Source organism: Rhineura floridana, chromosome 1 (genome assembly GCF_030035675.1).
Source record: "Rhineura floridana isolate rRhiFlo1 chromosome 1, rRhiFlo1.hap2, whole genome shotgun sequence".
In the NCBI taxonomy this organism is placed as follows: Eukaryota; Metazoa; Chordata; class Lepidosauria; order Squamata; family Rhineuridae; genus Rhineura; species Rhineura floridana.
Window position 1 is genome coordinate 102,684,522 of NC_084480.1, and position 16,374 is coordinate 102,700,895.

A 16,374-nucleotide genomic window follows, 5' to 3' on the forward strand; every position below is an offset into this window, starting at 1 on the left:
TTCAAACAGAGGACTGTCCTCTGTAGAGCAAGACATATGTCCACCTTACTACTGCAAGGTTTAAAAGTGTATCATGTATGGAATCAAAACAGCTTTAAAAATAAGTTCACATAAACAGGCTCACACATTCTTTGTTATTTTTATATACACATATTGATGACACAATGACATTAGGTCAGTCTTACAAATAACTTCACAGAAGTTACTCGTTACTTATGGCTATTCCATGAGTAAAAAGTGCATTTATCCTACTTTTTCCCCATTACAAAAAACTAATATATAGACATGTATGAATTTTAAGAGAGCCAGTGTGGTGTAGTGGTTAAGGTGTTGGACTACAGGGTTCGAATCCCCACACAGCCACGAAGCTCACTGGGTGACCTTGGGCCAGTCACTGCCTCTCAGCCTCAGAGGGAGGCAATGGTAAGCCACCTCTTAATACTGCTTACCATGAAAACCCTATTCGTAAGGTCACCATAGGTCGGGATCGACTTGAAGGCAATCTATTTCCATTTTTTCATGAATTTAAAAAAAAACTCTTGGGGGGTGGAATCTAATGTTTATACTTTATCTGATACCATATTTCAATAATGTAACTGATAACTGAGAAAATTTGGTTCTGGTAACACCTTATATACATTGTATTAGTACAAACAGAGCCAGCTCACTCACTAGGTAAAATGTGGCAATTTCATCAGGCGGCAGGGGTTGTGCAATGGTAAATGAGCATTCCCTAGCCCCTGCTCACTTATCTCACTTGCCACCAGTCCTCTACCCATTTCCTTTACTTTGCTTGCAACTGAGGGTAGCACTTCATGCATCTGATAAAGCAGACTATAGTCCACAAAAGATTATACCATAATCAAGTTGTTAGCTTTCAAAGTGCCACAAAGAATGTCTAACTGCTCTGCAAAAGTGGCAGTGGTGCAGGCACTCTCCCAGAATGCCTTGGTCTGAGGAAGGAACTTTTCTGTTCCTCAGTGATAGAGGGGGTAAGCATGCTGCCACTAAATTAGCAGTGGTGTAACATCAGAAGGAAAGGAAGAGGGGTGATGGGAGGGAAGAGGTGGCAATTGCTTGCCTCAGGCAGTGCCATGCCTTGCACTGGCCCCAAGTGCAAGATATAGAATGAAATATGTTGGCTCCTTATAGACATTTACTTGGAATAAGACCTATTGAATTCAGTTGGGCTTACTTCTACGTATTCATGTATAGGATTGTATCACTTTAATTTTTTAAAATTTACACTAAATGATACAAAGAATAATAGTCTAAGAGAACAGCTCCTACCTCTTTTTAAAATCCAAGAACTACTATCCAGCTGGTAGAATTTAAAGGAAGACTAAGCCCTATTTATATTGCATGATTTGCCAAAGATACAGTAAAACTGGGGCTGAATTAAGCAGTTTGAAGGAACAAAAAGAGAAGTGCTTACTTGGCCACAAAATGAATTGAAAAGATCTTCAAGAGACTTACAGTCCAAAACCATGTGGGGTTAGTTGCTCCTAAGGTCTTTGGTTTCAACAGGCATAGCAAAGGCCTCAATAAGAACGTGCTGGAATATGTACTGTAGCATTAGAGATGGGGTTTGGCTTCACTGGAGAACTATTCTTGCCTTTAAAAGATTAGGTGAGGGATGGGGAACTATGGCCCTCCAGTTGTTGTTGGACTAAAACATTCATCATCCCTGAATATTGGCTATGCGGGCTGTGGCTGATTGGAGTTGGAGGCTCTCAACATCTAGAAGGCCAACAGTTCCCCACCACCAGCCTAAGTAATGAAATTCAAAAACAGCAATTCCCATTGCTGTACTGCTGTAAAGAATAACTGTATCAGTTCAATTTTTGTCTATAATGCAGATTTCTAAAGGTACAGGATCTGTCTCCCAAAATTACAGCATCCTCAAAATGTAAACAGTAAATAGCTTACTTTCAGCTCTTTTGAACAGAAGGCATGTTGATTTCAGATTGCTGTAATAAAGAGAGCCTGCACTCTCTGTATCTTTAAAATCTAAATATGATGTAGCAATTCAGCAAGTTAATCACTTTCTATCACTGCTACACTATTTATAGAATTTGCAACTGTATGAATAGAGGGAATTAAAGCACTACAATAAAAGGGAGCCTCTAACTCTTGATTGTTTTATCTGTGGTTTTACATCCATTGGTTTTTACTTTCATCATTCATGTTCTATATATAAGCCCTTTCGTGTACTACGCACATGAAGAGGTCATTGCAGAATTATTGGGGAGCAGGTCTGTGCCACTGACCCTGACTTTGGCATCAGGTATATCCCTGTCTTGCCCCATGGACATCCACACATTGTCACAGATGTCTCCCAGAAGGAAGCCTATGTGTGAGTTGCTGTTTGCATGTAGACTTCTGACTGTAGCGCTTCAGTCACAAGGAAGACTATATACTGTGTGAACAGCCTCTCTTGTATAGGCTTCTTCCCTGCAAAAAGGAGGTTCAGAGAGGGGGCAATGGAATGTCTAATGCTAGGACATAGCCAGCCATGCAGCCACACTTCCCAGACATAGCATGAAAAACTTTTAAGCATACAACATGTGATGAGGGCTATGAGGGATTCTATAAGCTATAGCTGGGAATCCCAGTTCTATAGATCTACACAGTCCTTGCTCAGAACAGGTAGAAAACTGAATTGGAGAAGGGAATCAGTCTCTCACTGTAGGAAGTCTACATTCAAAATGCCATCTGAAGCTGAGAAGACCACAGCCTGCTCTGTGGCTAGCATGTTACCAAACATGCTGGGTCTTTAAGTATTATAGGAAATGTGCTTGGAGATACTCAGGCATCAAGTAGATTATGGTTTGAACAAGAAGCATCAGGCTTTATATCCTCAAGATGACTCTGCCAGAGTAGCAAGGAGGACCCATGCAGGCTTATTTTGAATTGTGGATGCCTCTCAAAACACCAGCTGGGCATGCTGTAGAGATCTCTAGGCTCAGGAATGCTGATGATGTCTTTAAATGTTTGGATTTTTCAATAATTAATTCTGGAACATTCTGGAACAGAATGAATAGATTTCTCCTATGCCTAGTTTCAGCAAAAATCTAGTACCATAAAATGTACTGCATTATCTACTTTTCATTAAACTTTTAAACAGAAATATATAAATATATTACTTTGTTTTCCAAATGCACAAACAGACTATGTGTGTGTACAAACATACCGTTCTGACACCATTCTCAAAGGCTTGGCGTGTTAAAGAAGCAGGTCCATCTACTGTCTTTCCATCATCATCAGGACCCCAGCTGGCACTGTAGATGTGTATATGCTGGGGATTGAGGCTAAGTGATTTTGCTTCTACCATGTCTGTAACATCACCATCTAGCATTCGTACTCCTTAAAAAGAAAAATGGCAAATTGTATAACAGTGGACATATTGAAGCATATTGGGGGGAAACTGTGTTTTTTACTGACTCAAACATGACATTTTTGGTCCAGAAATTTCATAATTAGATCACCTTTATGCTTTGCTTGAAAATGTGCGTGCTGCATTCAAATGAAATATTTTTATTAGGGTTTTTTATAGGATCAAACCTAGTTATTGATTTTTAAATTGCAATTTTCAAACAAAACAGTATTGCTATTAAAAAAAACAGATTTTGTCAGGAAATATTTATCAGGAAACTAATTATAATACATTTTAATTGGCCTCAGGCCATTGATGAATATGCTGACCATCCCTTGACAAGACAGGAAAATGGGGAAGGGGATGCTGACACACTTTGACCCAGAGTTTCTCTGAGCTGTCAGTTAAAGGACCTGTTCAAGGTTAGGGAAAAGCTACTATTTACCTGGTTGCTGGTCCCCAGAATGCCTGCTGCTGAAATGGAGAATGATCTACTGGCTATTGGCACTGCCTAGAGCACCTCCTGACATTGTGTCTTCCACCATTCATCCCACCACCACTTGGAGAGGTAAACCAGGAAGTTTGAGTCAGGACTTACTCCCTGTAGCAGAACTTGGAACAGCTCTCTTGGTGGTGCAACAAGTGCAGTGTTCTCAATCTCACCAGGGCACACTCAGGTCTTGGCAGAAACACCAGTGGCACCAGTGAAAGAAGCAGGGATATTGGCAGCAGTGAAAGGTAGGCCTCTTGAGTTCCCCCTTGGTGAATTTCCATTGTGCCTTGTGGATGTGATGGAAAGAGGCATGTGCCCTACACATTTGGTTTCTTTTTGTCTGTATGCATGTTATGTATATGTGCATAAGGCTAACTCCAGGTTCGCTCTTTTTTTTGTCATTTTTATTTCATATTTGTACCTTGCTTTTCCTTCCAAAAGGAAGCTCAAAGCAACTAACAATGCACTAAAACAAATGTGATAAATTTAAAAAACAGCTATCAAACCATGTGAAAAATTATCTAACAATAAACATTCTACAGATTTTTGGGGGAGGGGTGATCTCTGCAGTGTCTCATCCATTACCTACCGTGCTCTTCCAAGCAGGGCATGCTGTCATCACGATAGTGGTGGTGCTTCCCTTTCTGCCTCCACCAGACAGAGGGCAAACAGTAGCAGTTGCTACTATTCCTTGCTACTGCCAATCACCCTCTGCGCTCTAAGCCACAGCAGCTGCCACCCAGGGAAACAGAGAAAGCAAACAAGGAGCAGCTACCTACCACTGTTGTTCACTAGGACTGGAGCAGCAGCTACCACTTGCTTTCTGGTCCCCGTCCTATGGGGAGCTGCAGTGACTTGCCTGCTTGTGTAGATGGGCTAACAGCAGCAACTGCTACCTGCTATTTGGCAGGCAGTGTTGGTGGCATGACACGGCACAGCAGAAAGAACACAGAAAAGGTGGAACCAATCCTTCCAGGGGAACCCATTGCCATGGGAGGTGCCCCACAATGTCAGCTTGTGACATCAACTTTGTGTGTGTACGCAAGTGAAAAGATGTTTGTTCTGTGAGCTGCATGGTTTTTGCTGCCTTTCTTGCATGTGTGTCTAGTATATATATATATATATATCCATTTTTACTCAGAAGCACCACTGTTAAATGGGACTGACAGCACAATCATAACTGCATCTACTCAGGTGTGTGTGTGTGTGTGTGTCTGTCTATAAACAAACAAACAAACAAACTGAACTCAATAGGTCTTATTCCCAGATATGGATAAGTGACATAGGATCGAAAACTGAGGTGTTTTTTTGTGTAGTATAGTTTAGGGTTGCCATATTGCCCGGATAGCCGGGTTTTACCCGGATTCTATGCATGCCACCCGGCGCCCAGCTAGCCCCTTACGTGGCCCGGATTCTCAGCTTTAATTTAAAAAAAAATTCAGTTTCTAGGTGGTCCGGTTCTCGAGATATACATAAAAACGTCAGCCACCCCCCTCGACTGTTAAATCTTTCTTTAAACAGTACTGTACTATAGCACTTTGTAGCTTTAACCCCGCCCGTTCAGCATTGCAGCCAATCAGGGATTGTGTTTCAGTTTCATTGACCTGAGGCAGTGTCTAGAAAACAAAATGGTGGTTTCACACACACACACACACCCCGTTTATCTGAAAATCTCATAAATTGGGTAAGTATATACATTTCAGTTTTTTTTCCTCTTGTGTGCAGGAGTCAGAGCTTGGGCAGTGTTTTGAAAACCTTCCCAATACTTGCTTTTCGTAAAAGCAATGCTAATCCCATATGCCCAAAGTAAATCCCATTTAATTCAATAGGACTTACTTTGAGTAGACATGGTTATGAATGTGCTGAAAATCAATGGGACTTTGGAGTGAATGTAAAAAAGAATTATGTTTGTGTTCTAACTCTTTCTGTCTCCAGTCCAATTTTAAAGCAAGTAGGCAGGGCTTACTTAGGTATTACAGTTTTTATTCTGTAGGAAAGTAATACTGATATTTTAAAAACTAATACTGATTTTTCTGCAATGACCAACTAGTTTGACAATAAAGTATTATATGGGCTGTATGTATTTATACATCTGCTGTGTGCGCGTGTGCGTGTATGGAGTCTTTCCAACACCCCTGTGAGGTAGGGCTGGAAACCAATGCAGCTCACAACAAGAAATAAAGCCATTTAAAATCCAATGACCATAAAACAAATATAAACAGTTGCAAAACAGCATAAAGTGGCATGATTCGGAATTTTGGGTTGTGTGAATGAAGTTGCTTATCACTTGAGGTTGCATTTCTGTCCCTGTTTGATCCAGTATCATGAGGTTTTTCACCTCCTCCACAGACTGAGCTTTTGCACTTGTCAGCCATTTCCCAAATATGTCCATCAGTTTTGCCCCCAGCTCCACAAAAGACCTTCCTGTCTGTATCTGGCAGTTTCTGAAAAGCTTTCTAAAATAATCAGGCCCCAGTCTGAATCTTTTGTAGACTGCCTCTTTAAACTCAGCATAGGTGACGGGCCTGTCTGAGGGGAAATATTGGTATACCTCTGCCAATTCCCCTTTGATCAGGTTTGATAAATACTGCATGTTTGTTTGAGGATTGCACTATAAATATCTTTACAGTTTGTGTAAATAATAAATATATTTGATAGTCATGCTTATATAAATATTTCTTCATTTATCCTATTTTTGGTGTTTGGTTAGGAATCCTGACTGGTTGTGAGATGCTTAGTTTTCAGCCTTACTCATAGGAATCTTGTTGTGGTTGGTATGGCATTACATTTAGGAAAGTGTTACTGCCTTTTGTGTTTTTTTTTCCTATTTGCATTTCACTTATTTTAAACCTCACTCCGTTACAGCCATAGAAGCAACAGCAGCATATGCAAGATAATTAACTCCCATTAGTGATAAGAGCAAGAACTTATAATTATTATTTTAATTAAAACAAGAGGCTTATCAATACTTTGAAGAGGACCAGATATTTATTTTCTTTCTGAGCCCAGGACTGGGTCTTTCATGATGCCCGGTGGAGGGGGGGAGCAGGAGAGTAGTCGATAAGACAGACATCCTGGCATTGGTAATCTAATTAGCAAGGTATGTGTGGGGTTGTTGCACACTTCCAGGCCCAGTTTCATTTTGAGTATGGAGCTGGAACCTATGTAGATGTGGTTGAGAAATTTTGAGTTAAGCAAAGCTCTGCTTTTATAAAACCTAAGAAACATACAGATACTTTGAATGTCTGAGTGCCTGCACCAGTGGAATACCAGAGGAACTTGTAAAACTTGCTGCAACAGTATTTAGACCTGAGCATGTGGTGTGAAAGACTCCTTTTCCTAACATTTTGGCTTGTTTTTCTCCACCCACCACATCTCTGAAATATATTGTATATGTTATGGTTAACCGTGCTGCTGCCCTGACTTACTTTATGTTTGTTGCTATTTTGTGTTTTTATTATGTTTTTATATTGATTGTGTATTTTTAATGTTTTTATTATATTTGTAAGCTGTGCTGAGCTCTGTTTTTAACAGCAAAAGGGCAGGATATAAATTCTCTTAATCAATCAATAAATACTCCATAGTGTTGGAAACTAGAGTCTAGGCATTTAAGGCTGAAAATGTTGCTTTAAAAAAAAAGATTTCTCACATCTTTCCCCAGTTTTTGGTGGTAATTCCTAGGCACAAAAACAAAACAACTGGACAATCCAAATATTAATATGCTTGCATAATATGCAAATTAACCTGCCTGGATTTGTGGAACTGGAATATGGCAACCCTAGTATAGTTGCTTTATTTAGACCTTATTAATTCTTTTATCCATACCATAACTATAGGGACATCCCATGTTTTCAGTGCAATTAACATTTGTTTAAGAACTGTTAACAGTTCCTCAGATTTTAAAATTTCAGCAGCTAGTTTGTGCTTGATTCATGCTTTAAGCACGTAGGATGAATTCCACTGAGGCCCTTCTCAGAGTGCTGTCACCTGATGAAGTGTGTTATGGTTGCATGAAGGAGAGGATCTTTTCGGTGGTATGCTTTGTTTGTTTTGTATTGTATTGTTGTTGTTATTATTTTACAACACCCTAGGAGATGTTTGGATGAGTAGCTTAAAACAATTTTAAATAGATAAATAAGTAACCAATTTACTATGTGGGTTAGTACTACTGCTGCTACTTATTAAATGTATTGTTAGACAAAAGGTCTCCAACCTACTTACCATATATTTAAAACATAATCATAAGTAAAAATACTTCACACAAAAAGACATTCACTCAAAAGACATGCAGTTCATAAAAAAAAAATACACATAGCAACCCCTCTCCCCATAAACAGCATAAAGATTGGCAACACACTAAAAGCAGAAGACATCATCATAGACTACCAAAAGCCGGGGGGGGGAGTGTGTTTTTTAAATCTGGTGCAGAAAAGATGTCAGTGAAGGTGCCAGGTGGAACTCACTTGGGAGTTGCTCTACGAGGAAGCCACTACTGAAGAGGCCCTCTCCTTTGTCATCATCCCCCAACCCTCCCTCAAAGAAGGGACCCAGAGAATGTAGCCTCAAATGCAGATTCATATCAGGAGAGGTATTCCGTGTTTATTAAGAAAAATATAGTGTAATTTATTTTCTTCACAGTTCTTGTATGTGGTAATGTCTTTACTCCACAATAAAAGAACTAGGCTGCAATCCAATACACACTTACCTAGGAGTAAGTCCGGCTGAACCCAAGGGAGATTACTTCTGAGTAGACATGTATTGGATTGCTCTGTTAGTAACCAGCTAGTCAGTAACCAAGAATATAGCAACAGCAATCAATAATTCAAAACCAGCCACAGTATTGCTGCACTTTACCACACCTTTTAGAAACTAGCAAACTTCTCTACATTTATATTCACCCATAGAATTCCAGCTCCTTTATCTCTGAGGCATTTATTTATTTATTACATTTATTAAGTACCTCTCTTGCCTTTCTGTCTATAGATGGCTTTTAAGACTGCTCACAATACATAGAAATAAAATACATTAAATCATGTAAGTGTAATGGTATATCAGCAGAGGCAAAAGATAAAGTGTCAGCAGAAGAAGGATAGAACTGCCAGACTTTCAGCCATTTCTAGGGCATGGTCTGTGGACTGCCAGTGGTCCATAAGCTTCATTCAGGTTGTCTGTGGCATGTCTGCATTAAATATTCTCATGGATTTTAACTGTATTTGTATTGCTTCTTTTATTCTTATGCTGTATTTTATTGTATAGCAATTTGAATTCTATAGAATGCTAACTGTAAAATACAATATAAGAAATAAAAGAAGCAATAAAAATACAATTAAAATCATATTGTATATGGCACAGTACATTACAGCAATTGCTACAGCAGCAGAAAAATAATGGCCTGCCAAGACGATCAACAATTTTCAAGTGGTCCATGGAAAAAAGTTTTGAAACCACTGATTGAGGTCATATGTTTGCTTAAACATACTTGTCACTCAAAAACAGGCAAGGAAGGAGCTAAGCATGTCTCCTGGGTGAAAATTACAAAGTCTATATGGGTGCCACTTCTAAAAAGGGATTTCACCATCCAGTTTACTTCAGACAGCGATGGGACACAGAGAGGGCTTCACCCAAGGATCTTAGCATACAGGAAATGCATCTCTTGACGCTGAATCATGCTATTTGACATTGAAAATTGCACACAGTGCCAGGTCTGTCAGCCACCCTGCTACATCCTAAATAATCTGTAATGTATTTTCATTCAAGGAATGGCACCTAGGCTCATATTTGGACCTTATACCAACTCAGAACTCTCCATGTTATCTTCTAAAAGGCAGTTTCTATTATTCTATCTAGGGTTACCAGATGTACAGATTCTGACAGGGGTTTCTGGCTTTTGGGGGTCCCATCCAGGTCTCCGGATATGTCACCTTAATCTGCAGACTCTCAGCTTCAATTTAAAAAAACAATTAAGTTTCCAGGTTGTCTGGTTCCCGAGATATACACCAAAACATAAGCCGCCCCCTGCGACTGTTAAATCTGTTTAACGGATCTGTTATAGCATCTCCTAGCTCCTAACCCTGCCCTTTCAGGATTGTAGCCAATAAGTGAAGCCAGGGTTGTGGTTTGTTGACCCAGGCAGTGCCTAGACTTAATTGCAACGTCAGGAAAATGGTGGCTTTAACATCTTCAGTTTGAGTAAGTAACAATATGGCTTAAAGGTTTTTTTCTCTTGTGTGTAAAAGTCAGACCCTGGGCTGCTGAAGAGGGCAGTGCTTTGAAAACCTTGGCAATATGAAAGTATTTAATCCAATACTTGCTCTTCTGGAAGTAAAGCAATGCTAATCCCATGTACCTGGAGTAAACCCCATTGAATTCATTAGGACTTACTTTTGAGCAGACATGGGTAGGATTGTGCTGTAAATTAATGGGACTTTTGAGCAAACATAGCAAAGAATTGTGTTTGTGTGGTAAATCTTTCCCTCCTCTTCCAATCCTATTTTTAAAGCAATTAGGCAGGGTTTACCTAAGTATCACATTTTTTATTATGTGGGAAACTAATACTGATTTTTTAAAAAATGTTCTGCAATGACCAACTGATTTGACAATAAACTATTATATGGGGTGTATTTTTGTGTGTGTGTGTGTGTGTGTGTGTGTGTGTGTGTGTGTGGAGTCTTTCCAACAACCCTGTGAGGTAGGGTTGGTGATTGGAAACCAAGGCAGCTCACAATAAGAAATAAATCCCTTTAAAGACCAATAACCATAAAACAAGTATAAACAGTTGCAAAACAGCTTAGAGTGGCATGATTCTGAATTTTGGGTTGGGTGAATGAAGTTTATTTATTTATTTTTATTTATTATTTGATTTATATCCTGCCCTTCCTCTCAGTAGGAGCCCAGGGCAGCAAACAAAAGCACTAAAAACACTTTAAAAATCACAAAAACAGACTTTAAAATATATTAAAACAAAACATCTTTAAAAACATTTTTAAAAGCTTTAAAAACATTTAAAAAGAAAAGAAAAGGTTTAAAAACATATTAAAAAGCAATTCCAACCCAGACACAGACTGGGATAATGTCTCAACTTAAAAGTCTTGTTAAAAGAACAAGTTCCTTATCACTTGAGGCTGCAGTTTTCCCTGGTTGAATAAGCCCTACTGAATACATTGGGACTTGCTCCTGAGTAAACGAACAGAGAATTGTACTATAAATATCTTTACAGGTTGTGTAAATAATAAACATATTTGATAGTCATGCTTATATATACTGTGTCCCAATTAAGTATCTGATTTCACACTATGGTTGTACAATACTTCCTTTACATTTTAAGTATGCCTTTCTTCCTTGAGGTGGTCATGGTTCTCCATTGTTTTCATCCTGAGGGGCAAATAGGCTGAAAGATGGTGAGTAGCCCATGGTCACCCACTACACTTTATAGCTCATTTGCATTTTGAAAAATTAATTAAAACAATTTACATGCAGGCAAAATTTATTAAGTGGATCCACACAATACATTTAAAGCACATCCAACTCGCATTTAAAGCGCATGACTTCCCCTGGGAAATGTCATTTCTCCCTCACAGTTACAGTTCTGATTCTGTGGTGGGAAAAGACTATTGCCTGCAATCCTGGAGAGCCAATGCTAGTCCATGTCATCAGTACTGAGCTATGCAGTACCAAATGGCCTGAGTCAGTATAAGGCAGATTCCTTTGTTCCTAAAAGTGGGTAGAGACTCAAGGGCCACAGTGACTCCAAAATTTATTTATGTATTTTATTTACAACAGTTATATACTGCTTTATTGTAAAAAATCTCAAAGAGGTTTACAGAAAGAATTAAAACAATAAAATTCTTGGCAAAAAACAGTTAAAGACATGTATTTAAAAACATTCAAAATAATAAAACCAACAATGAGTTAAAAACAGATTTAAAAACACAATAGCTTCTACATGCCTGGATAGGCTTGCCTAAACAAAAAAGATTTTAGCAGGTGCTGAAAAGGGGCGTCTGCCTAATGTCAATAGGCAAGGAGTTCCAAAGCATAGGTGCCGCCAGTTCGTTGTAGTTGTTATGTGCCTCCAATAACATCTGTCATGAACCACCCTGCTCAGATCTTGTAAGTTCAGGTCAGTGGCTTCCTTTATGGAATCAATCCATCTCTTGTTTGGTCTTCCTCTATTCTACTCCCTTCTGTTTTTCTGTATTGTCTTTTCTAGTGAATCATGTCTTCTCATTATGTGTCCAAAGTCAGAGGAAGGCAATGGTAAACCACCTCTGAATACCTCTTCTCACGACAACTCTATGAACAGAATATCCAAAATGCTGCCACTTTACAGGACTGATTTCTTACAAGAGCAGAACAAGTACTATGTGGCACCCATAACATGGAAAGCACAGCTTGAACTTGGCCTGGTAGCAAATCAGCAACCAATGCAAATTTCAGAGGACTACAACCTGGAAGACCAGAGTTCGAATCCCCACACAGCCATGAAGCTCACTGAGTGACCTTGGGCCAGTCACTGCCTCTCAGCCTCATGAAAACCCTATTCCTAGGGTCGCCATAAGTCGGAATCGACTTGAAGGCAGTACAAGATCTCACTCATGTCAGCAATCATGCCACAGCATTCTGCATTAACTGACTGGATGCCAGGATTTTTTTAGTTTTGGTTTTCGGTTATGAATCCTGACTGGTTGTGGGATGCTGTCTGCCTTACTCATATGAATCTTGTTGTGTTTGGTATGGTATTGCATTTAGGAAAGCATCACTGTCTTTTGTTTTTCATTTTCTGTTTGCATTTCATTTACCTTTAACCTCACTCCCTTACATCCATAGAAGCAATGGCAGTGGTTGCATGTGCTCAGCTCAACCCCCTAAAATCCATTGATGATGCACCTTGTTGGTTGCACAGCAGTTTGTTTCTTGCCCAATAGCGGTAAAAGAGAATTCACATATTTGAAATTGTGGCTAAAATTGTTGTGGTTCCCAAGCTGCTGCCTGTGAAGGTAGACCAAACCATGTGTGTTTTCTCTCTGTCAATTATTACTCACTGGGATTGGGTTGGCTGTCAAAGTGAGTTTATAGCAGCCCACAGGGTAGACAGAAAGAGTAGAGAACTTTCTTACTCTTACTCATCTCTCAGACCTCTTTCTGAAGTGAAGGGTCAAATCTGTAAAGAAGTTTGGAGCAGCCACATTAAAAGATAAGGGTAGGGCATTCCAGGCAGGGGGTTGCCAACCCTGCTTGGATATGGATGTCTTTGCAGAGGATCCCTAGTCAAGCTTTACCAACAGCACAATCCAAACTATATCTACTCAGAAGTAAGTCCTGTTAAGTTCTATGGGGCTTAGTCCCTTAGTAAGTATGTTTAGAATTGCAGCCTTCAGGGGCATCCACCTTTACTCCCGAATGCTCCCATCTAACATCTCCACAACACTAGGCTCCTTTCTTCCAACAGCGGCCTTCTGGTGACTGGCCTGGCCTGAAGGCACTTAAACCCTTCTTGCCAAAAGCAAGTAGGCTAGATTAAATGTTCCCTACCCAGGCTCCATCTTTTAGCTAAGATTTCTAGCTTAATTTCCAATCTGACTTTTTTTAATTGTATGCTCCAAGCAACTGTGATTGATGCTTAATGTATCATGCTTAATGACATCACTCAGGCCCGCCCCATGACATCACTCGGGCTCGCCCCCATGACATCACTCGGGCCTGCCCCTAAAATCTCAGGTTTTGGGATGCTTCTGACCTGGCAACCCTAATTCTATCAGAGCAGAGTTTCAATTTAAAGCCTCATCAGACTATAGGGAACCATGTCTTGACAATCCACAGTAAATATAGCTATTTTTTCCTTTTAATAAGTATGTTTCTATTTATAAACCAAATTAGCATCTTTTAATTATAAAACATAACAGCTTTGTTCCTGTTTTTGCCATGAATTACATTTGAGTGTTTATCTAGTTCTTAAAGTTCCAATTAACACAGTTTGATTGTTTTATTGAAACAGCTCTTTCCTCATCCCCCCATTCTAATTGATTTGAAACATACTGTGAAGTTCACACACACAAAACTGCTAATTCTTTGTGAGTTGTGAGATCACACTTGTCCAAATAGTGATCTCACTGTGAACTTTACTTTATGGAAAAGAATAAACAATATTTCAAGTCGCAATTCTCTTTATTTATCCTAAGAATGAAAATCATCAGAACAAGCATGCCGATCAGTTGTAGGAGCTGAATATATGAAGCCGCCCTTTGCTGAGTCACACCATTGGTCTGTGCTGTCTGGTCTAGCAATGGCACTGCAAGGCTCAAGAAAAGTTCCTTCCAAGCTTTGATCTCTGAAAAACTTTTAAGTGGAGATGCAAGAAATTGAACCTGGGACTTTAAAGCTGCAATCCAATACATGTCTACTCAGAAGTTAGCTCAACTCGGTTCAATGGGAGTTACTCCTAGGTAAGTCTGTATTGGATTGCAGCCTTAGTGTGAGAAGCATGTGCAATCTGATGAACCAGTGAAGATGGTGAACTATTTGCTATTCTTTGCCTAGAGTTTGACATTATTTAACTGGAACGGACCTGTCAGAGAGGTTTGCCTGGCACCATCATTATGATCTTTTCAGCAGCGAACCTTTTAAATAATGTATGTTTATGTATGAGCCTCTTATGCTGAGTTTTAAATTGTGTTTAATTGTGTTTGTTTTTTAATTAATTTGTTCTACTGTATATGTTATTGTGTTTTGTTTCTCCTTTGTGAGCCTCCCAAAGATCTCCTGTTATGGGGTGGTTATATAAACACAGTAAATAAAATTAACTGTAGCCTCTGATAATGAATATTTTATTATTTTCCAGAGGGGATGCTGTATAAGTCGTTTGTACCAAAAACAACAAAGAGCCTTGTAGCACCTAAGACTAACAGATTTATTATGCATAAGCTTTTGTGGACTACATTCCACTTCACCAGATGCATGAAGAGTTATCCTGTGCTGCAGACACACAGATACATGGTTGGGAGGAGTGTAAATAGTGAGATCAGAAGGAAATGAAATACAGAAAAATATAGGCAGTGCTGATTGGCAATCAATTATGGAAAGATTGGATAATCATTCTTGTCCAATCTTAAATAATTCTTAATTAATTTTAACTTGCTAAAACTTCTTTCACATGAAGCATCACATATGTATTTAATTTAATTTATGTACAATATAAATTTAATAAATTAAAATATCTACCCCGGTATAGAAGTGTAGCAAAATAATGTAATATCACTAAATTCAGATAGATGATTCGCCACCTTAACCTTAAAATATACAAACGTATTTTTGAGATTTTTATTATTTAATAAAGCTTACCTACCTGTTTTCACAATAACACATAAACGCGAAAACAAAGTAATTTGTTCGTTATCGAATCACAAGTGGAAGTCAGACTAGTTAACAAACAGCATCAATAATATTTTCTGCTGTGGTCATTGGGTAAAAAGCGGCATAAACCACAACATAAACATAAACATTCGCTCCCATCACGCGCGTGATGCGTTGATCAGTCCTGCAATTCCGTCATTCAGATGTTGGTGAGCAGAGTGCATCCAGGGCGTCCAGGAACTGAGCGACGCAATGACCAATCGCTAAACCGCTAAATAACGCAATGGGCTGCCTGGGCCCACTCAACGCACTCGGTTCACCAACATCTGAACTGCACAGCAGAGCACGGCGGCGAAATTTAAAATTTGAAAATATTATTATATTTTACAATTTTTTTTGTCAGTTCCATTTCAGGGCCCCCTTCATCCTGGGCCCTGTGCCTGTGCACCTGTTGCACCTGCCTAGTTACAGCACTGCTGATTGCCTTATTAACTGTGATCTTTCACACAAAAACAGTAACTGATAACACAGACATTCTGGCATTGGTAGGGATGATAAAAATTCATATTATTATTATTATTATTATTTATTACATTTCTGTAGTGTAATGATAGTATGTCATAAACTGGGATGGGTAACTTGTGGCCCTCCAGATAGTGTTGAACTATAACTCCCATCAGTCACAGCCAGCAGAGCAGAGAAACTGAATCTGTTGACCTTTGTATGTTGTTGGAAAACAACTTCCATTATTCCTATTGGGCCTGCTGGCTGGGCCTACTGGGATTTGGAGTTCATCTAGATTTTATATTCTCTTACAAAACAGTTGAAGCTTTAACAATTTTCACTTCCCCTAAACTACATGGATATAGAAATATTCAGAAGTCAGTTTCCTCCCACATAATAAACGAAAGAATAAGAATCTACTTCACTGTAAATAACTAGCTGGTAAATGAAGTGACTCCTATATGTTTTGCATTTGAGAACTGCTGCTAAGAATAGTGGCCCTACATAATAAGTTTTTTTCTTGCAAAATACACAAGGCCAATAAATCTCATTTCTAGCACTGGAGTTTTTTCTCTTTCTTGCCTGGCTTATTTCTGAGTAATCATGCTTACAATTGCACTGTTACATTATTATTTTAATTATAGGCAATAGT

The 16,374-nt window shown here is 39.0% G+C and overlaps 1 protein-coding gene across 2 annotated transcripts in view; it reads right to left on the bottom strand.

Annotated features, from left to right (window-relative positions):
- Positions 1 to 16,374, bottom strand: part of PCSK5 (proprotein convertase subtilisin/kexin type 5) — a 471,327-nt gene that overhangs the window by 292,570 nt on the left and 162,383 nt on the right. For both annotated transcript variants that reach the window (XM_061627751.1, XM_061627741.1), the window contains exon 7: positions 3,194 to 3,366. In XM_061627751.1, the coding sequence (XP_061483735.1) occupies positions 3,194 to 3,366 (173 nt within the window). The remainder of the gene's footprint in view (positions 1 to 3,193; positions 3,367 to 16,374) is intronic.